We start from the raw sequence: 23,981 nt of genomic DNA on the forward strand, positions 1-23,981 counted from the left end.
TCATTGTTTCAGAATACTGGCATTTTTACTTCCGAAGTACCTGCATATTTTGATGTACCACCCACTTCCAGCAATTTCTAACCAGTGTTCTTTTTGTAGTGATTATTCATCCTAAACTTTAAAAATCAGCATAGTTTTCCATAATACAGTGAAAATAATGTCTAATGAATCATCAGCATTTTAAAATGTGGTGTCCTTCCAAAAACCTTCTCTTAAACTAAATAAAAATAAAAAGGCCCCAACCCCAAACCAGCATTAAAGGACAATTAAAAGTATTTCAGGGACTTTTAAGAGTTGAATGTGATAAATAAGCAAATTAATTGTATAATTCAAAATGTCCTAATTTGGATTTTGTGCAGTAGCCTTCTATTGATGCTTACAGTGTTTTGCTTCTAGGTCAGCATGATGGACCTCTACCACGGCAGCATGCTGGATTGCTTCCAGAGTCTTTGATATGGGCATATATTGTGCAGCTGAGCTCTGCATTACGGACCATTCATACAGCAGGACTGGCATGCCGAGTTATGGATCCAACAAAGATATTAGTAACAGGCAAAACAAGGTAATGAAAGCATTCATTCTCACTGTGTTAATGTGACCTGTATTCAGAAATAGCAGTCTAACTAGAAAGTTCTGTTACTTTTAAGTGGTATGAGACACTTTGCTGAAACTTGTATATTAAAGTTCCTTCTAAACCTATTTTGTAAAGACTTATGCATTAACAGTAGTTAACAGTAGTTCAGATGCACTACTGACAATTTAGAAATGTGTTGGGTTTTTTTGTACACTGAAAACAGTTTGTTGCATTTTATCAACTAGTAAAATAAGTACTTTCTGTTTCACAGTCATGTGAAACTGCATATTGATGAGTTTTTCTTTTTTGTCAGAAAAAGCATTCAATGAATGCCAGAGGAAAGATTGAGTAACCAGCAAAACTTACTGGCACTTCTTCCTTTTCTCTTCTTGTTCCTAAAGGTTGCGAGTTAATTGTGTTGGAATCTTTGATGTTTTGACATTTGACAACAGTCAAAATAATCCACTGGCATTAATGGCTCAGTTTCAGGTAAGACAGCAGTGCCATAGTTCAGTTGGTGACTTGGTACAGGAAGTACTGAAAAACAGTGCAATTCCTTCTGGAAGACAAGTATGTTAATCAAACTGTAGTTTGCAGTATCTATCTCTAAATGACTATTTGTTCATTCCTGATTTGATCTTGGTTCTGCTTTGCGTTACTAAAATTTGCTTGTAATTTAGAAATGCGAATGCTCATTTTGCTATCTGCTGTTTCTAAAATTTCAGCAATCTCACCAAACATGTTGAACCATTAGTATTTAACAAATTTGAGTCAGAAGTGATTGGAAATACAAGTTTCTAGAGCAAGGAGGAGAAAAATCTTGCATTTAGTGGCAGAAATAAAAAAAAAAAAAATGGCTTAGCAGACAGTTTTTGCTCTTTTTCTTTGTTATTTTGGCAAAAATATTGAAGCATTGAATACCTGTTCACAGAGGAGAAAGTGATTCTTTAAATAACTGCACTTAAGTTTTTTCCTTACTCCTAAAAGGTTCTAGTGTATCTTTGTTTTAGGCTCCTAGTTCTGCTGTGCTTGGCATTCTGAGGTCTCTGCATAAATCCTGGATTAAGAGTCCCTTTAGACTTAACAAAAAGTGCTCTGCAGTCATCTGGAGCATCACTGTGTACAGGATTGCCTCTTTCCCTAAGTTTCCCTCAGGGTTAAGTACATTGCTTCAGCAGCCATCACATCCTGTTCGTGCAGGGAGTGAAAGACTACAGTAGGAAGTTAGACTTAATTTATTTTTGTTAATTGAGCTTATTCACTGTGCAAAATTTTTCATTCAGAGTCTCCCAGTAATAAATGAAACATTTGAACTTTGGCCGGGCAGCAACTAGCTTATTGGAGACCATGTCCTAGAACATAGCAACTTCTTTTTTGTTCTTTGGTTTGAACCATACAGTAAAGCAATTTTCAGTCTACTTTGAGTAGTACTTCAAAGGATTCCCTGCTTTCCCCCAGCTTGATATCAGTGGGCTTTTGGTAATAATTTAGTGGAAAACAGCTGAGAGAAGACAGGAATGTGAGGGATTCTATGCCTAAAAAGGCAATAAGATGATTTTTTTTATCTGCATACTTCTTTAAACTTATTTTAATTGCAGCTGGGAATAAGATCCTCCTGAGATACTATGACATTCAAGTAATTTTAAAGAAAAACGCATTATGTATATGGCCATACAAATCTATACAGGTACATGAATCTGTCAAAAGCATTTACAACCACATTAACCCAACACTTAATAATGTCTAGTTTTGTTTAGGGGGATGTTTTTGCATGTTTTATATATTGTTAATATCCAGACTGTTCAGGTATCACTGCTAAACCGGAAGCAAAGTGCTCTTAAATAGATAGTTTGGAAGACCTAAACTGGAGTTAGAAAATACAGTGCCTTCTTTTTTGTTGCTTCCTGTAGAAGGGCTAGGCTTTCACTATCCATTTTGTTCCTTCAGAGGTTCTGGACTGAGTTCATTCCTTGAAATTCAGGCATCATTTATCATCCTCTACCTTTGTTTGCCCCAGCCAGATAAAATTACAAAATAACAGCTGCTGCTTGTCCTTTTTCCTCTCAATCCATGACCTAGTTCCTGAATTCCTCTGGGACTCCTGTGAGTCTTAAAAATGTAGGTTATCTCTTGGTTTACTGCCCAGCTAATATGCATTTCCTTGTTGCTGTCTTCTATGGAGGAAGGTATTTTTGTTAGCATTTGTCACTTTCTGGCTATTTCCCATTGTTAATATAGATAGGAAAGAGTTTGGCCAGAACACTTAGGGGCTATGTAAAAGGAATGCAGTTGTTCTTTACAAGCTGTGTTAAACACATCAATTTATAAGAGTTAAGTAAAGGCACCGATAAGGGAAGCTGGAAAGAAGTAAATGAAATATGAACGATATTAAAAACAAGGCATTAAACCTATATAAATTGCAGTACATCCCTTCATACCCCAGTCCTTAAGTCTTGTGCCAATTACAAGATACAGGTGGGAAAATCGTAAATGATGATGTAAGAAACAGTAAAAAGGTTAAATAAATATTTCTGTATTTGGAATATAATGAAAGTGAGTCCTTTCCATATGAAATGAAGGAAAAAAATCTAAGTTTTATTATTTTAACAAGGGCTATAAGGTCATATTTGCTCAAAGTAAATATTCTTAATTTAGCAAACCAAAATAACTTTCACATGCACCTCCCCAGAGTTAAGGAAACCAGCTGAAGAGGCATCTGAAGTATTGATGTTGACTTTACAAAAATAAATAATAAAAAATCTGGGATCTTGGAGGCACTTCTAAGGGCAATTCCGGAACTTAAAAGAATAAATGAATCCACAGAATTGTAGAGAGAATGAGCTGATATTGATCCAAGCAAAGCCATGGAACAGGATAAACAAAAGTCTTGTCAGTTTCAAAGTGCTTATGGAAAATGAAACTCATAAAAAAAATAAATTAGATTTATTTGACTAGCTTACATGTCTGTCTGATAAATCCAAGCGTAGGAAATGCTGAGGTGTCTCCAGGGCATTTGGCATAGTAGTATGTACCTTTTAAATATTAAAATGAATAAGGGAAAGGGTACCTACTCAATTAATTTGCTCACTGACATATTTGAAATTCATTTGATAACAGGGAGATAATAAATGAAGAGGGCTGTTCCTGCATTTGTCTCCAGGGGCTGGTTTTCAGTCTAATGCTATTTAATAATTCTATCAATGAACTAGATGGTGATAAAATCTGTACGAGAAAGCTTACAGGAGATAAAAAGATAGGTTGATACAGGTTACTTATGAATTGAGTTGCTAATTAAATAGCCATTAGTTGCAAGTAAGGTACATTTTTGAACAAAAGGCAGCCTGTACTTAAAAGTTAGAAAATTTTTCCTTGAAGCTGAGAATCAACTTACTGTCACCTAATAGTCAGTCTTCAGGCATGTCTGTGGCAAAAGGAACCAGTGTGAGCCACGCATACGTGAAAAGTACTATACCGTGTATATACAAGGAAACGATCATACCTAATGTTGATATGTACCTTGCACTCACGAGGCTGCTGCAGGAATACACCGTTTATTTCTGGAGCCCTGCTCCAAGGAGGTCTAGTAGTTCTTGTGTGCCTCCTTTAAGCTTTCTCTGTTTGGAAGCAGGAAGAAATTAGTATGTTGGTACTTTCAGAGAGGAGGCTGGGGCTTAATAGGCCTATGTGGATTGCTTCCTTTTATGAAAAGGGTGGTGTACCTGTTTCTGAGACATTGCATATGCTGTCTGCATGGATAGATCTGGTCAGTGGATGGTGGTTTTGCCTCTTCTAAAATAAGAATCAGACTTCCGTAAATTCTGATCCTTATACTTAAAGGTCCTTTCCAATTCAAGATACTCTGATTCCCTTATTACACAGGAAAATTACTGCCTCCCTTTGTATATGTGTCTATAGGTACTGCATCAGCAAGATTTCTCTGTTTAGTACTATAACGATATCCTGAGCTGCTCAAATTTTCTATTTGGTAATGGAAACAAGTGAGTTCCCACCAAAATGGGGTTGTTTGCTCTGGTTCATTTCTCTTTACCAAAGTACAAAGGAATGCCGGTACTCAGGAATTCCTGGTTCCTTAGGAAATTGAGTTTATCTCCTCCACCAATTTGTCATTCTTATTTCTGTCTCATTTCCCACATCCTGTTTCTGTCTTCATTAGCTATAGGAGTACTGTGCTTTTAAACTTCTGCCATGTTGTGTATCCATGTTTAAATTGTGTTGCTTAGTCATACTTAGTATGAAAACAGTGGTGACACAGAGAAACCTGGAAAGGTTTTCTTTTCTCAGTCCCTCAACATCTGGGACGTACGGCTGCACGGAAAGCTCTGCTCAGCTGCCGCAGCCACAGGCAGCAAACATGGTTACCTCTCTGGGAGGAAGGGCTGTGGCACATTCACTATCACAGCACTTTTCTAAAGCTGTCAAATTTGTAGCAAAACTTTTGATTTTGCAGTGCTGCCAAATTTTTAGCCTTTCTTCTAGACATGACTGAAGGTGTATTCCTTGTATGGCTGCATTCTCTGCTAAATGACGCAGCCTTGGTCTAGACTATGGAACTGACATTCTTGGTAGCTAGTAGCTTTCACTTTTCTGAGGAAGTAAGATATTTTGCAAAAGTAAAAAAAAATAAAAATAAAAAAAAATGTCTGGCATATACTAAATTTGCTATTTTAGCTGACTCTTAAATTCAGTCAGAAGCAGGTATCCAGCATGGAAAGCTGCAGTTATTTCAAGTTTGGCCAAGTTCTGTGCAGCTGAAAGTCCTTTCATGGAAAGAATCGGGCAGCTTTTGCTATGGTTCTCAGTATCTGCTACTAAAATAGGCTCCTGTTTTTAGGAGTGGGCTTTAAAATCAGGTATAGCTTTTCAGAATAATTTCTGGTGGCTGTCTGTAAAAATCGGCAGAATTTTCTGTTGTGGCAGAGCAACCTGTATGCAGTTTTTATCTTTCAGGAGCAGTTCTACTTTTAAGGAAAGCATTTAGTAATGCTAAGGATTTCTTCATAAAATGTGATGCTGCTCAATTTGTCAGTCATACAGGCTTGTTCCTGTCTAGCTGTTTCAGGCAGTTCGTGTCTTTTCACACTGCCCGTCAGAGGTTAAAGAGCTCTTTAAGGGAGAAGCATTATTTGCTGGAATCTGGTGTGAAAGGGTAGTCCAGGAGATGCTGTTTCTGTTATACCCTTCATGGGTATTTCTACATCCCGTATTGAGATGGCTTCCTCTATTTGCCATCAACAACCTCACTTGTCAGGAATGAGGTGGGTAGTTAGGAGAACCTCTTTGCAGAGCTTCAACTCACTACAAAAGAGTTCTCTCTGGTACTGTCCTTAAGCTGAAAATAAGTAAATTTTAAGCTTTTGAAGATAAAGATAGTACCTAGAAATTGCTAGGTTTCAGGACAAAAAATCAGAACAGATTTTCCCCTGTATATTTTAACTACTGTAACTTGGACAGTCATATTGAACTATGATTTGAATAGCACTTGTTTTAGTTGACCAAGTTATATTCTAAGGTTATTGAAGAGCTGTCTCTTTTTAAACATTATCTAGTACCATAGGTAATACTTTATCTATACTAAAAATCTTGCCTGTGTGTGTTTTCCCTGTTAGCAAGCAGATCTGATCTCCCTGGGGAAAGTTGTGTTGGCTTTGGCTTGCAATTCTTTATCAGGAATTCAGAGAGAGAATTTGCAGAAAGCAATGGAACTGGTGACAATCAACTATTCCTCTGATCTGAAGAATCTGATTTTGTAAGTTTGTGTAATAAATCTTTTGAAGGAAATTACTAATATTTTTAAACATACAAATGAAAATGTCAAATGGTATTTTTAGGTACAAGTAAGGTTATAGATATAACTACTGTTACTGAGTTGTCAGCAGAGTTAATGCATCACTAAATATTACAACTTAAGACTTGTTTGCATAGTATGTTTTCTCATGATGTATCTAATAAAATCAATGTCCTTTCTTTGCTAAATGCTGTTAGCTCCTTGTAAAAATTAGGAGTGCCTCCGCCCTTATTTGAAAAACAGTAGCATTGCAATCTGAATCTTCATGTCTTCTCTCTTTTAATTTTGTTCTTGCTGTTTAAATGGGGTCCTCTACAGTTCCATGAAAGCATGCTCCTATCTTGTATAACTGGCTAGATATATACATATAAGCTAAAACGTTTCCTCTCCTAATGTATTTTAAAGAAGTGCTACAATTGTCAACTTTGTGCATTAAATAGGTATCAGGGTGAAATAGTTATAAAATCATAATAGGATGATCTCTCTTGGCATTTGCAGCATCTTTAAGTAATCTTCTTGGGGTGGGGATATTTTGGCAGGTATTTGCTGACCGACCAAAACAGGCTTCGCAGTGTAAATGATATCATGCCTATGATTGGTGCACGATTCTATACTCAGTTGGATGCTGCTCAAATGCGAAATGATGTAATAGAGGAGGACCTTGCAAAGGTAAATCCTGTGGGAAGACCTGTAGTCAGTATTCCTATAGCTGTATCTTACAAAAGGAATGTTTTCTCTCTTTTTTCTTTTTTCTTCTGTTTGTGTAGCAGTCTAAGTAATCTCTTTGCAGACTTGAGAAGTCTGTGCTCAAGGTATTGAAAGTCCAAAAGCTCCAAGAACCACTTTTAGGATGTCCTTAGCTGTCTTTAACCGAAGTAAGATCTTCCATGTCTAACCAGCAGTCTCGGGGAAAAGATGTTCTTCACAGAACAGTTGAAAAGTAGTATTCTGAGTAAATAAGGCCACATATGTCATCACACACTAGATAATGTAGTCTGTGCTAGAGGTTGTACAGAACAAATACTGCCTTTAAATTCTTGGATAGATTTGTATTCCAGCGTACTTTTACTTATCTCATACGTTTTCCTTTCCAAATGAATGCTAGATCGCAGAGGTAAAAGTTTCTACCCTCCACTTCCCTGGGCTGTGCATCTCTTGCTGTGGGGGTCTGGTTAGTTCAGTCAAGGTATCAAGGGCTAGCCACAAAGGAAATAAATAGTTTGTCCCATGTTAGCGTGTGTTCAGCAGGAAAGTGTGTCTGCTCATCAGAAGCCACTGATAACAACATTTTATAACAAGACTGAGACACGTTACTAAGGCTTTCATTATGCTGAAGGTAGGGTATTAAGTTTTGAAGGATTTAATAGAGTCCTGTGACTCCTTTCCCTTACGGAGAATTGGTTCTTTTAAGAGGTAGTAGACCAATGGTTGAGATTCTGGTGGACTGATTTTTCTTAATCTCTCCACTGCTGGCTTATTGGAAAGTATTTTTTCCCTCTTTAGTGACAGATACTGAAATCTATCATTAGCAAAGAGCTGTAGAAGAGCAATGCAGTATCTACTTTCGAGGCAGAGCTCTAGATGACAGGTGCCCACACTGACTCACCAACTACTCCTGCTCTGAAGGTGTTTAAGGTCAGTTCTTGTTAAGGTTGGATAATGTGCCTGAACAAATGTGGACAGCTAAACCTTTTCCCATAACAAAGATGGAGATTGTCCTGCAATTAGTATTAAGCAGTCTGCATTTTCAGTCATTTGTAGCAGTGACAGGTGAGCATAGCCCCCCGTTTGGCAACAGCTGTTTACCTGGCAGTGATAAATAGCAGTTGCTAATTAGCTACCATACTCTAATTTGCTTGTAGTACCACATCCTTGGTAACGTCAGAGCCACGGTACCCCTGAAGTCTCACCTGTTACCCTCTCTTGATTACTGTCCAAAGCAGATGCATAGGGGAGACTGTTAGAACAAGACTAGTGTGTATCACAGTATCACAGTACGTTAGAGATTGGAAGGGGCCTCAAAAGATCATCTAGTCCAATCCCCCTGCCGGAGCAGGAACACCTAGATAAGGTGTATGATGTTTTTCCTTGTGTCCTCCAAGTATGCAGGCATCTGTAGTTTAGGGGCTTCTGATGCTGAAAATAGTTTGTATGTAGTTAACAATCTTGTTTTCTTTAAGCCATGAATATTTTGTTACTCCTGTCACACTCATGTTTCACAGAGGAGTGATGCCATTACGCTACCTCTTTCTTCACCTTAATATTCTTGTCATTTATGTGCCACAGAATTCAAATCTTCAGTTTTTTAAGTCCTCTAATTCACTCTGTAGACAAGCTCTCTGCCTTTTACAGGCTGCCAAGCCTGTAAAGGGGCCACCTGAAGACTTTTTCCAGTGTTATTGCTCAGTTGTGTCATCACTGACTGGGAATCTACAGGGCAGTGGCATTCACACAGATGCAGTTTTGGCTTTTGTGTATGTGGCCAGATACAAAAAGTTACTTGGAAGTTGTATAGACCTTTGCTGGACAAGGTAAGTATTCCTTGTCAGTCTGTAAGTGTAGCTACTGTTGTGGTACAAGCTGCTGAATGTTTTTAGATGGGTATCAGAAGTAATGCAGCCCATAGTTTGTCTGAGGTCAAGCTATTATCACCTTGACCTACTTCATTTACCCAACTGTGCAGAGTAATCTACTCCAGACTGAATTCATTTGAAATTGGTATGATCCTGCATGGAATAAGATGCAGCTTAGCATGAATAATGTTGGAGAATGTGGGAGAATATGAATAAGAGAGTATCTTTTTCCTGCCGGCTTTGAGCAGAGTTTACTTAAACAAAAGATTAATCCACAGTGTAATGTAAGCTAGAATGTAACTTTTTACTGTATCCTAAGTGATGAGGAAAAGTGTCTGAAATTAATTTTTCATTTGCATGTATTCTAAGCATGTGTGATTTTAATGTTCTGTCTTTGAACTTGTTCTCATTGCTTTACCTCTGTCACTGTTTGCCTCAGAATTTATACTGTTTTAAGATTTAAATTCTAGCTTTCTTGGAAAAACTTGTTTCAAAATTATATTTGAAATGAATTGTGATTTAAATGTTAGTCTGATATTGCTGCTAAGTATTTACTAATAATGGCCTACAAAGAAGTTTTGGAAAACAGATCTGGTAGATTATTTTTCTTCTCATCTTTACCTGAAATATGGTGTTACACTTCTACAGGTCTTTGTAGCTTTGGGTATATATAAAGTGTATTATTCTTGTTTAACTTACTGTATTTTAGCACACCTGTAAATATAGGCTAGGAAGAGACTAGACACATGTTTCCACAAAGAAATAGATTGTCTGATCCAGTTCCTGCTGGGTCAGCGAGGTGGTGGTGTTAAATTTCCACATTATAATTTGAATATGAAGTGCTAAAATGAGCTACCAATACACAATATAATGCATTCGATCTCTTGATGAAAAAATTGTACCCTCCTCTTTGAATAAATAAATCACTTTAATAGCACTTTGTTTGCATTTCTGTTGTATATATTTTAAAAATAAGTGTTTTCATTTTACCTTTCAGAAACTTTAATAACATCTTTCTTGTTTTCTAGGAGGTGCAAAATGGAAGGCTGTTTAGACTTCTAGCGAAACTGGGAACAATCAATGAGAGGCCAGAGTAAGAAACACTTGTTTTCATTTTCTAGAGTATGTAAAAAAACAGCTTGCAGTGTAGGTTTTCTTCCCTTATAAATTTAAGCTAAATGTTTTCCCCATATTTTGCCCCTGAAGAAATGAGTATTTAAGAAGCTTTGAGAAAAGTAAGTAACTTTGTTCAAAAGTTTAAATAAAGGAGTAGAGAAAGCTATATATAGACATGCAAAAGTTATCTAAGCTTTTTAGTATGGTTTCTCTTGGCAATCTCTTGTGAGTGATTCTAGATTTTGAGGAAATCTGTAGCTTGCTTTAACTGTAGTAAATGGTGTGGATACTGGTTTTAAGTTAGTTTATTTTCAGCTTTTTATTGTGTTTTGTTTTTTAATCAACTAAAACATAAAACTGTTCATCGTTTGTTTTCCATCCTATTGAATAGACTTGGAGTTGTAAATGTTAGAAACCAGCATTACAAACATGTTAAACTTGTTGAAGGTAACTGTTGCTTTCTACCATTACTCTTCTGTGGCCCTTGTCAGACATTAGCTTCAGGTGCTTCAACAGCTGAGAAACTTTGAATATGTATATCCTCTGTTTGCAGTGGGGGCGGGGGACATGACTAATTGAATTGCAAATTATAGCAGGTAGCCTATAAGCAGTAAGTTTAGATTTGAAGTTTAGATTGAAGAATCATGTATGTATGTGGGGTTTGATTTTTCTTAACTTTATGAGCTTTAATATGAGCCTTTGTTTTACACCAGGTTTCAGAAAGACCCAACGTGGTCAGAAACTGGAGACAGGTATTTACTGAAGCTCTTTCGAGATCACCTTTTCCATCAGGTGACAGAAGCGGGTACTCCTTGGATTGACCTCAGTCACATTATCTCATGTCTTAACAAGGTACACTGTACTTGGGTTAGCTTTTAAAAATTTGTTTGGGTTAACTTTCTTTAAAATAATACTCTGCTTCAAAGCATTGGCAAGTTAATTCTGTTGATTTAATTAATGGTTATTTTCCCCATTTTGGATGAAAACAATGTATTCACTAAGCTAATATTCATACATTTATGGATATTTTAAATAAACTTAGTACACTAATATTAAAAACTTGAAATTTGGTCATATAGCATGAGATACAGTATTAACTTTTCATCCTGGAATGCATTGAATTCTGTGGATATGCAATGCTGGTCCCTTTATGCTACTCTGGTCTTTCAACACAGCATAAAGGATCCATAAAACCCCTTTAACTGGAGGAGGTTTCTGCTGGTATAGGTATCACAGAGGATGATCATAAAGCAAGAGGATCCATTTATAAACTGTGCTGACCAGAGTAGGAGACAGGAGGGAAACTGCAATAGGAAACTGCAAAATCCTTACGATCTAGGACAGTGCTGGAAAATGTGTTTGACTTTAAAAGCAAAGTCCAATTCTGTAACTTCCCTAGCCTCTCCAACCCTTTGTTTACCAAGGCTGATGTAACAAAGCTATTTGAAGTTGTTTTAAGAGCTGCACCACTAGCAGTATTTTGGCTGAGCACTCTCATGATTAATAGCAGGACATGTGCGAGAGACCACAAGATCTTCAATAGCTGTACTGTTTTCCTGTATACATTTTAAAAGTACAGGAGCCAATTACTTTTTTAATTGGCAGATCAGTTTTCAGCTTAGTTCATGTTTTGTCAAACTTCAGTAATTCATAGGATGCTACTTCTTCCTTTTTTTTTGTTTTTGGTGTTTTTGGTTTTGGTAATTGCTTGTTCATTCCACTCACTGTAGAGAATGGTGATGCAGACACTGACAAGATACAGTTTTTCAGTGGCAAGTATTTCTTTTCTGTCCAAGGATTAGGATAGCCAAATTTCTCTTTCAGAACAAAATGAATGTATTCAGATTCTTTGACATGTAACAACTAACTTAACTACAGTAAAATGTTTTATCTAAATTTTCAGGGCTTTTAATCTCCTATTAGACCACTGCTGTGCATTTCTTTAACCTCCTTTTTATCTTTCTGGTTGGTGTCTGTAATCACTTTAAAAAGGACATTAAAGGGATTGAGGCTAAATCAAAAAGAAAGCATGTTGATACTCAAATAGGCAGTGAAATGCCATCATGGTTTGAAAGCAGTGACCCGTACGGTACTGTAGCAAGAGGGGACAGTCCTGAATTCGTAGGTCAGGTAAGAGGTGGTGTCAAAAAATGCCTGTTCTATAAATGTTCATGGCTTACCTTTTTATAAACAGAGGCTCTTCTCTTCTGTGGTTGTGGGCTCAGCACACAAAAAAAATGTAAGGTTTGCAGAACTCTACTTTGGAAATACACTGTAAAAAACACTTCCGAAATTGTAGTGTGTAGTAGTAGAAATGGTTATTTGGGCGTTCCTGCTACATTGCAAAAGCATTCCTTTTGAATGAAAATTGCCCTATTTAAAAAAAAAAATAATTCTTTTCAATGTGGCATTTGTGGGATCTTCTCAGTTGATTTATCCCTCCACAGAGGGAGAGAAAGAAAGCCATAACTATTGATGTTTCTAGTTACTGTGTGGCTTTCTTAATACAGATCTTCCATATCCTACATGTGTTTAGATAATTTGCTGATTTCTTGTATGATGCTAATGGAGACAGTAGACTGTATTTCACAAAGACCTTAATCGTGATAATATTTTGTAATGGATGTTAGAAGGTGGTGGTGGTTTTATCCTACTCCACAATAATTAAAAGCTAATTGGCTTGCTTTTGTCCTTTTAAAACTATTAATGAAACAGGAACTTTAAGTTGGGGAGGTTCCAAATCTTAAGGCTATGCTAAGAACATTATTTTAGAAGACAAAAGGAAGAAATTACTAATTTACTATGTTGTTCCACTAGCTGGTGTTGGGCAGTGTCAACTTTGTTATCTCACTGACAACTTTAATTGTTCTTCTGCTATTCAGTACAACATTATAATATATTTATTTAATCCTGCTAGGGTTGTATTTCCAAAAATTTTATCAATAGTGTTATATCCCACTTCTCTACCCCACCTTCTGTATTGGAACAAGAAAGTTTGTAGTGTCAAGTATTGGGAAATACCAATGTATTGACTAAAACAGAGCTACAAGTTTTGTGTTTTAAGAGTCTGACGGTTTTCCATTGATAACCATTTCTTGCAAAGTGGGCAGAATGTAAGATATAGTGTTAGAAGGGTCTTCAGCATGTAAAGTAGGCTATTCCTGTGTTCAAATTAGTATTTAGTGGTACATCTTAAAGTACATAGAGTAACATACAATTTTTTAAAATTGAATTCGAGAAGTCATAAGAAAACATGAAAACGAATGTGGAACGACTTTAATCTCTTAACTCCAAGTTACCTGTTTGTGAATTGTAACTAGGTAATCAAGGGTGTTGGTTTAGTTTGGTGGTTTTGGGGTGGGTTTTTTTAATAGAGTAAGGGGTGAAATGTACCGTAAAGCTTAGGATCTAGTTTGTTTCAGTATTGCCAAAATGTGAGGTTTGTTTTTCTACCAGTTTTCATACTACTTGGGGCTGGTCCATCCATTATTTAATTTTAGTGCGGGCAAGAAGTAATCTACCTACCCTACATGGAGGCTTGTGGAACTTTTGTGCAAATGTAATGTCAAACATGGTTATGTTCATCAGGAGCTATATGGAAATTTTGCTAGGCCTTCTGCACAGGGGAAGGTCGCATTGCAGGATTATTGGCTTTATGGAAAGGGAAGAAAACAATGGTAACCTAGTCCAAAGGTCTGGAATGTCGATCAGGTTAAGACCAAAATGTCTCGATTTTTTGGCAAATACATTGTTGTGGTGCGATTCAGATCCTTCCTTTCTGTGGTGTTAGCAGATTTGAGCTGCACCACAACAATGTGCTTGCCAAGAAATTGATTGCTTTTGTTATTGGGGAAATGTTTTGCCATTTCTTTCACACTTCTTTTATTTTATCTTTTGCATTCTTGTTACAGTTAGATGCTGGTGTGCCAGAAAAAATAAGCCTCATTTCCAGAGATGAGAAGAGTGTACTTGTGGTAACTTACAGCGATTTAAAACGCTGCTTTGAAAATACTTTTCAAGAACTGATTGCAGCCGCAAATGGTCAGTTGTAGTATTTGCTGAAAGCATGCAGGACATTGCTGAGGAACTTAACCAATAGCAAATTGCACTACAGCTGAATTGTTGTTGTCATCTCATTTCACATTTGGGAAACAAACAGGAGATGAGCAAAGCTGCTTGCACTTCAGTCAGGTACACTGTTACTTGAAGGGAAGAATGTTTCACTTATCCTAGAGCTAAGGCTGCCATTGGAGGCTTTATCTGTGAAGAATTTATTTTAGATTAAGGAACACATCAGGTGCATGATGTTCCTGCTTTTATTTTTTCCACTTGTATATGCACTAATTTTAATTTTTTTAAGACTTTTCTGATCTCTGAAGTTTTGCCACATTGTATACTTAAGGGAAACTCTTTGCAAGGACATTTCTGGGATATGTTTTTGTCACTGAGGATATAGCAAAATTTATTCATTTTTGATATTATTTGCACCCAGAATAGCATAAAGGACCAGGTAAATAATTTAATAGAAATTATGTTCTATTAATGACCGTTTAGTTCGTAAACTCTGTAAAGTGTGTTGTATGCAAGCTCTGTATGCCACCCACTGTTAGCTCAGAGAAATGTGAGAAGATGAAACTTTTTAAAACCAGTCAAGTGAAGTGTCGGTGAATTGACAAAAAAGGAAAGAAATTCCCCTGCCATTTGATTTAAACTTTGTCTAAGTGAAGTGATGAAAATAGCAAAATGGGAAGCATCTATAATTTAAGGAGCATATCAAACTTGCTCTAAACACAACCAGCGCCTTTTAAAAACTGTTTATACATTTTCCTGCTAGTCAGAAGCATTTACATTTATGCAATTTTTTTAATAGTTTTTGGTTTTTTTTAAAGAAATTGTTTAAATGCCTGAAGTTTCAGGAGTGTATTACTTTAGGTTATTTACAGTATAATTTTTGTATAAAGTTCTGTTCTTTGAACCACAGCTTTATTATGGTACGCTACACTGGATACAGATACAAAGACACTGTTAAAAGAAGATTAACTAAACACAGCAGTTGTCTGGCATCAAGAGCTTTTCAAGTTTTACAGCCTGAATCTGGAGGGATAATGATCTGCTGTGCCTTTGCAGTCACTGCTTAGCCCAAAGTAATATTACTTTTGATAATACGCAACACACGAATATTCCTGAAGTAATTCAGTCTCAAAAGTCTGGAATTTTTCTCTTCATTTACCTTTCTAATATTTGGACATGCAGTTGTCTCCAAACATGGGTATTCATGGGATTTCTAGTTAAACACCTACACTTTGATACTGAAGACTGCCAAATATGTAGGAATTTCCTTTCTTAAAGCAGTAGTGAAGACTGTATCTATCCTTTCCCAGCACTGAATGTTTTAATAGCACTGGGTGCTCACCATGAAGAAAATGTGGAAACTCAAAAGGTCAGGACAGACTCTAAGCACTTGCAACTGATGTTACTGACATCAATTTTAATAATTCTCAATATTTGTAGTTTTCAGAGAAGTTTTTAATATTTCTCTGTCCACTTTTATAAGCTTTAAAATGATTCTCCGCCTTGAGACTTGCATCAAGAAAAAAGCAACTCTCTTCACATCGAAAGCTTTGAAGACTAGGGACATGCTTTACACATTTTAGGAAATGTGGTTGAATCCACATTAGGTAGCATCAGTTGTTGAGTTTAAAAATTGATTATTGTCGCATTTGATCGAATGAATTTTAAAAGGAACATAATGTTTAATATTCAAACAATAACAGTTGCCAGAATGTTCTTTTTAATATAAAAGGAACAGGAACTTTGAAAAGTGAACATGCAAAAGAGTCTTTTATCATTAGCTCATGTATTTGAGGAAGAGCAGCTGTCTTTTATATGTTTTTTGACAAATCATATTGTAATTCTTTTGTACAAAAAAGAAGTACTTGTATTCTAGAAGAAATATGAAATGCTTAATTTATAAGCGGGCTGAGGTTTTTTCCAGTATTGTTTTCTTTGAAAATGAAAGGGGATCATCTGTTCAGTTGTGGGGTTTGGGAACCTTTGAAAATTTAATTTGTGGACCAATATTTTGTGGAATTGTAAGGCAGGGGTAAAATAGGGCTTGAATTCTCATCCTTTTTAGACCAGCAAACCACCCTCTGCAAGACATGTCTAAATTGCAAACCTGTGTGTATTTGCATAATGTCAGTTTGCTTCAGCCCCTAGTAACCTCAGGACTTGGTTTAAAAATAAAAAGGTAGACAGCTAATAAGTTTTCCTACATATGTCAGCCAGAAAATATTTGGTTTCAGGTAATGCATAAAAAAAAAAAGTTAAGCTTTTTTTTTGTTTTGTTTTATTTATTTCATTTGGTCTGTATTTGGGAATGATTTGAACAGTCTGAATTCAGCTTGGGTGTTTTTGGGGGGGAGAGCCCTTCACCCCATTTTAATTCCATTTAGAAGGTTGTCCTAAAGTTGTAGTTTGATTCATTCATAGGAAGAACTGTGTTACCTGTATTTAAAAAGAAGAGCCACCAGGATGTGCCCTCCCAAATGGGAAATTTAATTCTGCCCTTCCTATTTTTTTTTACAGCTAAAAGCACAGAAGGGACAACCTTTGAAATCTGATGTTGGTCGTTTTAATTTTTGTACCTGTTTTAAATTCTGTTGTTGTATTTACTATACTGTAAATATTTTGTTGAGGGAACCTATGTATTTTTGATTTGCCCTTGTTTCAGTAATTCAGGTGTCAACTGCTTCCCCTAAAAAGCACCAGTATGTTAAGTTCTAATGTCATGACCCCAATATGTGTTACTCATCTTTAATCCTGTTTTCATTCTTCATGTGTACAGCAGTATTTTTAATAAAGAATACCAGAAATAACGTGGCCTTATTTTGACAATGTGAAGTTCTGAAGTTGGATACAGGACATCTAAACCTTGGTGCTGAAAGTGTGTTTCATTCCATCATATTTCTCTTGTACTCACTGTCTGCAACGCAGAGTTTAAGCAATCATGAGTCGCAAAGTATGCCACTTACACTATTATCAGATATCCTAAAGCTTACACATGTTGATGACTAGAGTCATACACATTTCCATAACTCCCAACTGAAGTCCCATGTCTCTCTGGTTCAGGTCTGCTTTACTGGACAAGCCCTAATTTTGAAAACTCTGTTAAAGTACCCTAATTTTCATGTTTGTTGAACTTTTTTGTCCAATAACAAAGTATATTTTTTTCTCTGAGAATTTGTATGTGGAGTGATGACAGCTTCATTTCTCAGAATTACTTCTGTGTTTTGTTAAGCAGAAAGGTGAGATGATTTACCGGTGGGGTAAAACCTCCTATACCTCTCCACTCTTTAACCGTGCTTGTGTAATGTGAAATTTTGTGTAGTTGTCAATATTCCCTGCATACATTTAACATGGAGTGACTGATAGATGTGCTTACCTAGTCTCTATTTTCCTCCATAGTAGAGTGCAGCAACAGCTATGTAACTCCTGTGGCAATAGGCATTCATGTTACATTCTGCCTTTCCAGAGAAGGTTTAATCTCTGCTTCCTTCCAGCGCTTGTTTAATTTATCTGCAGTGTGGTTTGGAGATCCCCTCACACTATGAAATGCTGTATAGCAGAGAGCACCCAGCTGCCCCCTCTGTGGAAGAAGTATCCCAAGCTTCTGATGGGTGGGTTTGGGATGTGGAAATTCTCTGAAGAAGGCAAAGCATCTACCAGGACTGAAGTGCTAGCTTATGTCAGTTAGTTCCGAACAGGCTCTGCTGGGGCCACCTTAGCTCTGTTTGAAGTCCTTTCATCTGTACCAGACCTTTTAGCTGCAGAAGTAACCAGGTGTGGGCGGCAGTTGAATGGATGCTCGTCAAGGAGCTACTTTGTCTTCCCCCACTATGAAGCCTTGGCTCTCTTGCAGGCAGAGTTGACTTTTTACCTCTACCCAGCAGTAAGCCCTTCTTAGTTATGCTGAGTTTAGGGTATGTCATTCACACAGGGAGCTGTACAAGCATACCTCACTGTTTATCTGCTTTGCTGTATGAGAAGTGTGTCTTCTGTGCAATTATTCCATATTCTCCTTTGCTCACAAAACTGGCCCACAAGCTGGGTTGTTTGCCAGGTGTGTTAGTGCTGCCCAGTGCTAAACCATCTGCTGCAGCAGTCTTTGACACAAAATGGACTAGTTTGACAAAACTGTGGATTCTTTCAAAAGCAAGCTTTATTATATGAATTTCGCAGTCATACATTATATGAAGACAGAAAATGCAAGACAAAACAGGAGTTATTCACATACAAAGAAACTTTGGGGATTCATATAAAAGTAATCTTTGTAGTCCAGTTTTCTTAAATATTTGTGCACAAAAAGTATATTTATATATTTACACTGTGCAAACATTCCTTTCAGATGCATCATCCCATAACTACTTTTGCTCAATTGGAGTTAAGAAAAAGTCCTTAAACTTTCTTTTTGTGTTGATCGAGGTCAAATGTACTTCACCAGCAAGAGATAGTGCAACAGATACTTGAAACTGATGATCTCTTGGCCAGGAAGATGTAGAATTGATACCTAGCTTAGAAGCAGTGGTACATATTTCTTTTATGTGAATATCCAAGAAAATTCTTCTCTGTAAATATGCAAAAGGTCTTTTACCTTTAAACAGTTAGTGGGTTAAATTCACAGCTCCTAAGCTGAGTTTTAGGAGATCAGAGCCATATTATACATAGCGTTCGAGTTACTATATTTATAGTGGACCACAAGAAGTTGAGATTGGGCAGTAGTTTTGATTTGGAAGACATTAAATGGCCAACTCTCATTTTAATGTTGCATTCAAAGGTGAAAGGGGATGGTGCATCCTTACACTCTCGAACAAAGAACACTCATGCCGTTTCTGAGATGCTGTACAAAAGTGTTGTAAATGAATGATAACATTTTTATTCCTGTACAAATATACTAGTAACTAACAGAGAAATTCAGCTGTCTTCATAGAAAAGCTGCCCTAACTCTTCAGGGAAATTGTCATTTCTAGCTAATCTCTTCAAACTCTCTAGTGATCGATTTATTTAAAGGATATGCAGTTTAGTAGCCATCCTGTCTTTTCAGACAGATTCCCATAAATAGAATATAATCAGTGCAGTGTTAGAAGGTCCACAGGGTTTTGTGGACAGAGCTTGGCTTTAACATCTAGCTTGTGGTTTGATTCCAGTGTGTGTGTGTGTGTGTTGGCATAGTGTCAAAAGTGCAAAACTTCAAGAATATTTACTTGATTTCAGCAGGCTTGTCCAAACCAAACTGATATGTATTCTCTGCTGTTGGAGCCCTGGCCCTGATCTTAGTTCTCCCCTATCCTTGCCAACTGTGTTTTGCAACACAAATTTGAAATTCTTGTCTTGCACTACTCTTTACCGCGAATGCCATCTGAAGCAGTAAGAGCCATGTGGTGCCCCATCCCCAGCTAGCTAACCCCACTTCCCTGGAACATTAGCATTCCCTCAAGTTTCTCAAAGTAGAGGTTTCACTAAAAGCTGTGGAGCGTGGTCTGTTTCTTGTTTGTCTCTTATTAAGGAATCTTTCGTTTGCCACCACTACACAGATCTCGACAGCAGGGCGCAAATTCCCCAGTGTGTGATGCAGTCTGAGCAGGGGCTGTCTGACCAGAGCATGAAATACCATCCTGCTGCCAGGGACCAAACAACAAACTGGTTTCCTCTGTAACAATGACCATACAGGTTTTCAGAAGCATGGGGCAATTTTAGTGGCAGCTCTTGGTGTTCAGCATTTGGGAAAGTCAAGGCCTAAGCATTAGTATTTTGCTCTATTTTGTATATGCTTGTTGCAGTCTGTAGAAAAGCAGATCTTCAAGATTAAGCCAATGATATTTTTTTGACTTGTAGGATAAAATTATTTGGGTCAGAGTTTTTAAACTGACAGTGTTTCAGAAGAACCTTTATGGATTAAATGCATATTTAAATCTTGGCTTAGAAGTATTTATACAGGGGGCTGAGAATAAAGGACAACAGAGTTGTAGTCAGGAGGGGGAGAATGGCTTGCTCTCATTTTCTCCAGCACCACATTCCCATACGTGTATCTTCGCTTGGAGTCACTGAGCTGGTCACAGCTGAAGCTGCAGAAGCTTCTTGGCTTGGTTATTCCAGAAAGCACCGACTCCTTGCTCCTGCTGGCACCTTTAATACTGTAACAAAGCAGCATCCTTGTTAGTGTATTTAATGTGTACGGGCGTTTGTTTTAATGACTTGAGCAAAGCTGCATCACAAGAAGCAGCTTTGTTTATTCTCAGATGATGGGAATGGCATTGATGCAAAAGGGATTGCTCATTGGCTGAGCAGAACTGAGGATGGAGAGAGCCCTCCTGTGTCCCCCTTAATTTCCCTTCTGTGACTGAACGTCACTCTTTGTGTTTATTGTAAGTATTAGGGTCTTGGTGCCCGTAGGGTCCCCACATTTAAATGTTCTTCCTAAGGGAGCTGGGCTTTTTTTGAGCAGGAGTGAAGTAATGAAAGATCTCAAGCCTTGCAGCAAAAGCAGAAAGCTACTGACTGGTGTAGGTGTTCCCAAAGCCTAATGGTTTTTTAAGCATTTACATTTTTAGGATAAATGGTTGATGTTTGTGAGGAAGGGCGCAAGGCCTGGGTATCTCTTCTCTTTGGCTCCTCTTGGCAGCAGATACGAACTGCTGGTTTGAATTAGAGTTTTCCTGTTATCCTGTATGCTGCCTTTTATATAAGATGCCCTTTACAAGAAGGGTTTAATGTCTTCTCAGCTGAGCCACTCTTAAAGGTATTGTTTATCTTGCAGCTTTTTCACCCATGTTCAGAGAGCACAGTGCTTAAAGGGGCTCCCTCAATAATTCAGAAAATAAAGGCAAAGAGAATTTTCACACCGTTGACCTTAGATACCAAAGATCTATCTGCAGACAAAGGACAAGCCAGAGCATTTACCATCATTGATTACATGTGAAAGCCTCATGCAAACATGTTGGGCTGCAATGCCTAAAATTAGATTTCCTCCCCTGTATTTTTATAAGTTCATGGACACTCCACCCCTCTCCATTTATAAGGTCAGGAACGCTGGCAGCCCTAGCCTTGAATTCCAGAGAAGACAGTCAGAACATCTGTTGAGGCTTTTGGAGCCCAGGGTTTTGCTTTTCATTTTAATTTGCAGTGTTAGATCTTTCAGTGCAATACAGAACTGGTAGTGCAGGCCATTCTGGGTTAGGAAACGGAGAAGTAACAGTTTCTAGACTCTTTAGCTCCTGAGCCTGTGTGCTTTTTAAGGAGTATGGTCTCTGCCATCTGTCCTGCTGTAGGAACTTGGAGGGTCCTCACAAGACCACCCTGTTGCATTTGTTTTTAAATGGACAGAGTTCATGAGGGGAAGCCCTCATGATGGGGATTGCAGATGCATCCCGTATTTTTACACTGCATCTGTTGGCAGATGGAGAAGCAATTGCCTTGGGATAAATTCTATAACTATGTGGCAAGGTACTTTTTGTGATGGGTTTAAAGAGGAATGCTTCTGTGAATTACATTGTAATTGTGAGTCTTAGGGAGCAGTGGGCTGGCAAAGTGAAGTGTGCATGTGAAGTTACAAGCCTTAAAATCATTATGCTTTGATCCTTTCATCATCAGGCTTTTGCATCCTGAGAACTTTCATGTGAGCTGGACTTGGCTTCAACTTTAATAAACCTTTATACCAGTGGAGCTGCACCTATTAATTTTACCTTATGTGTACAGCTGTACCTGGGCATGCAGGCCCACAGAGAGCTTTGAGAGAGCCCACAGGGTCTGGGCGTCTGTAGTCAGGCTTCATTTTGAGACTGAGCTTTCAGTCAGTAAGGGCTTCTGTAGCTGTGGACTATCTTCTTCCCACTCTAGAAATGTAAATTAGAAACTGGCTGTCATGGGGGTTTTAATTGGGATCATTTGGTGGAGGAAACAGCTGCTGCTTTCCTGATAGACTGAAGAATGGAGTGAGATTAGAGGCTTGTTGCAGCTCTTGAGATGCTTGTTCCAGCTCACAAGTGGGGAGTTCTCACTGTTTTTCTTGCTTAGGCTTTGCTCCAGCCCAGGGTTTTTGGCTTACTTAGGTTAGGCGTTTTTCACCAATATTGAAAACTAGAAGATAGTTGCAGCTGGGATCCATTCCACTTGCAAAGGAGAAGAGCTCAGAAGTTTGTTTTTTCTCTCCCCTAAACCTTTCTATTGGGATCTTGTTACCCGAGGCCTTACATTAGGAAAGACTTGCCTCTATGCTGTTCACAGTATCATCTCTGTGGCAGTAGTCCAAGGCTCATAGCAACCATTTCTGTTGTTGTCCTCCTGCTCACCACCTGGGCCTGGGGGGCTTACTGATGGTTTGGGCTGATGCTCAGTTTCCTAAAGTAAAACCAAGGGTGGTGAGCTTTGCTTGTCAGTGCCTTTCCGTCCACAGCAGTGGAAGGAAGAGGGGAGGAGGCTGACTGGGGTGAGAGGGGTACCCCTGCACTATGAGGTAAGTTGGCTCCTTGTTCTGCTCTTTCTGGTTAGTCATGCTGAGTAAGCACCTGTGCATGCACTGGTTCTCTTCTGGAGTCGCCTATATTCCTCTGTGACAAACCCTGGGTGCACTTCTGGGGACAGGTGGGATGTGCTGGGTTTGGCTCCTTCCACCCTATGCAGTAGACATGGCCTGGCCAAGTCTGAATCTGCTAATGGGCACGTCCAGCCTGCATACAGTATGTGCTGGTCTAAAAGCATCACCCTACCTGACTGGCTCAGATGGCATTTCAGATGCTTTGAGCTGAGGAAGAAACCATGCTGAGCCCAGTTGTTGTGCCATGAGCAGCAGGGAAAAGCCGTGGCCCAGGGCAAGGCAGGCCAGCCTGCCCCAGCCTGCAGCCAAGCAGGAATCGGCGAGGACACAGCCCTGCAGCCCCTCTGTCTCTGCTCAGAACTCACCTGCTGCTGCATCTGTGTCCTAAACTGCGGTTTTGAGGTATGATGGTAGTGCTGTCATGGCAGCAAGAGGGCAAGTGCTCTGGGAGCGGTTAGGTATTATAGTGATGGTGATCTAACTGTAAGCTGCTGCTAGGAAGGGGGGAGTGACCCTTTCCTCAGCCTGGCACTGGCACCCTGACAGTGAGCTGCTACTGTTTGCTCAGAAACTACCCTGAGGCAGCTCTGCCAATAATTCAGCAGCCTGAACCACAAACGAGAGCGCAAGACTGCAGAGCAGGATGCTTGAGGTGCGGGGGAAGAAGCAGGACTGCGCATCTGATGAGATCAGCTTACATATATCAAGCCCCTCCAGGTTTTATGTTGTCCAGTGGCCAGTTCAAGTACAGCCTAAATAAAGGATGCTTAGCTAAGGAGCTTCCACTTTCAGGAATGTGTGCAGGCTACAAGGGTCACTGCATGCATTCACAGATCTGAGTCTGTGTTATGTTTATGGCATAACACTACAGTACCAATTGTTCAGCTTGCAGGCCAGATGACCTTGTATGTTCTCAGCCAACTGCTGTTTCCTGAGGGTTTACCTTCTAGCAGTCACTGTTGAATTTGATTTTTTTTTTGTCCCATTGAAGCATTCCTTTTCCTCCTGCAGCTGAAAATGCTCCTTAAAGCATTTCCAGAAGGGTGCTTGGGGTACATGCTGTGTATTCTGCGCCATGCAAAGGCATTTCATGCTTTTCATGTGGGACATGTTGCCTCTGCAGCTGACATCAGCCTTCAGAAAAGTCATATTTACACATAGAAACAATGGGTTCAACTACCTCTAGGAACCATCGCACCCTTTGAAGTCCTGTAATATCCACACACGCCCCAAGCTCCATGATACCTGGCTCCTCAAACCAGCATATGGCTTCACAGAATCAAAGTACCATGAAACTGCTTACGGGCCTGTTTTCTTAAA

General features: G+C 38.5%; 2 protein-coding genes across 8 annotated transcripts in view; one reads left to right on the top strand and one right to left on the bottom strand.

Moving 5' to 3' along the window:
• PAN3 (poly(A) specific ribonuclease subunit PAN3) overlaps positions 1–16,947 on the top strand; it is a 79,270-nt gene extending 62,323 nt beyond the window's left edge. For 5 of the 7 annotated variants that reach the window (XM_061374553.1, XM_061374554.1, XM_061374556.1 and 2 more), the window contains 7 exons: positions 397–562; positions 976–1,063; positions 6,202–6,341; positions 6,920–7,049; positions 9,982–10,046; positions 10,783–10,921; positions 13,981–16,947. In XM_061374553.1, the coding sequence (XP_061230537.1) occupies positions 397–562; positions 976–1,063; positions 6,202–6,341; positions 6,920–7,049; positions 9,982–10,046; positions 10,783–10,921; positions 13,981–14,121 (869 nt within the window). In that variant the 3' untranslated portion in view covers positions 14,122–16,947. Of the gene's footprint in view, positions 1–396; positions 563–975; positions 1,064–6,201; positions 6,342–6,919; positions 7,050–8,816; positions 8,912–9,981; positions 10,047–10,782; positions 10,922–13,980 lie in introns of those variants that run through there. The other 2 variants (XM_061374557.1, XM_061374558.1) reach the window with 2 other exon arrangements.
• Positions 16,948–18,268: 1,321 nt separating this feature from the next.
• Positions 18,269–23,981, bottom strand: part of FLT1 (fms related receptor tyrosine kinase 1) — a 111,170-nt gene continuing 105,457 nt past the window's right edge. The window contains exon 30 of the mRNA XM_061374551.1: positions 18,269–20,262. Coding sequence (XP_061230535.1) covers positions 20,058–20,262 — 205 coding nt within the window. The 3' untranslated portion in view covers positions 18,269–20,057. The remainder of the gene's footprint in view (positions 20,263–23,981) is intronic.

The sequence above is a fragment of the Neopsephotus bourkii genome, unplaced genomic scaffold (assembly GCF_033783945.1).
Source record: "Neopsephotus bourkii isolate Nb327-2 ecotype Australia unplaced genomic scaffold, CSIRO-AGI_Nbou_v1 NB_1638, whole genome shotgun sequence".
Taxonomy (NCBI): Eukaryota; Metazoa; Chordata; class Aves; order Psittaciformes; family Psittacidae; genus Neopsephotus; species Neopsephotus bourkii.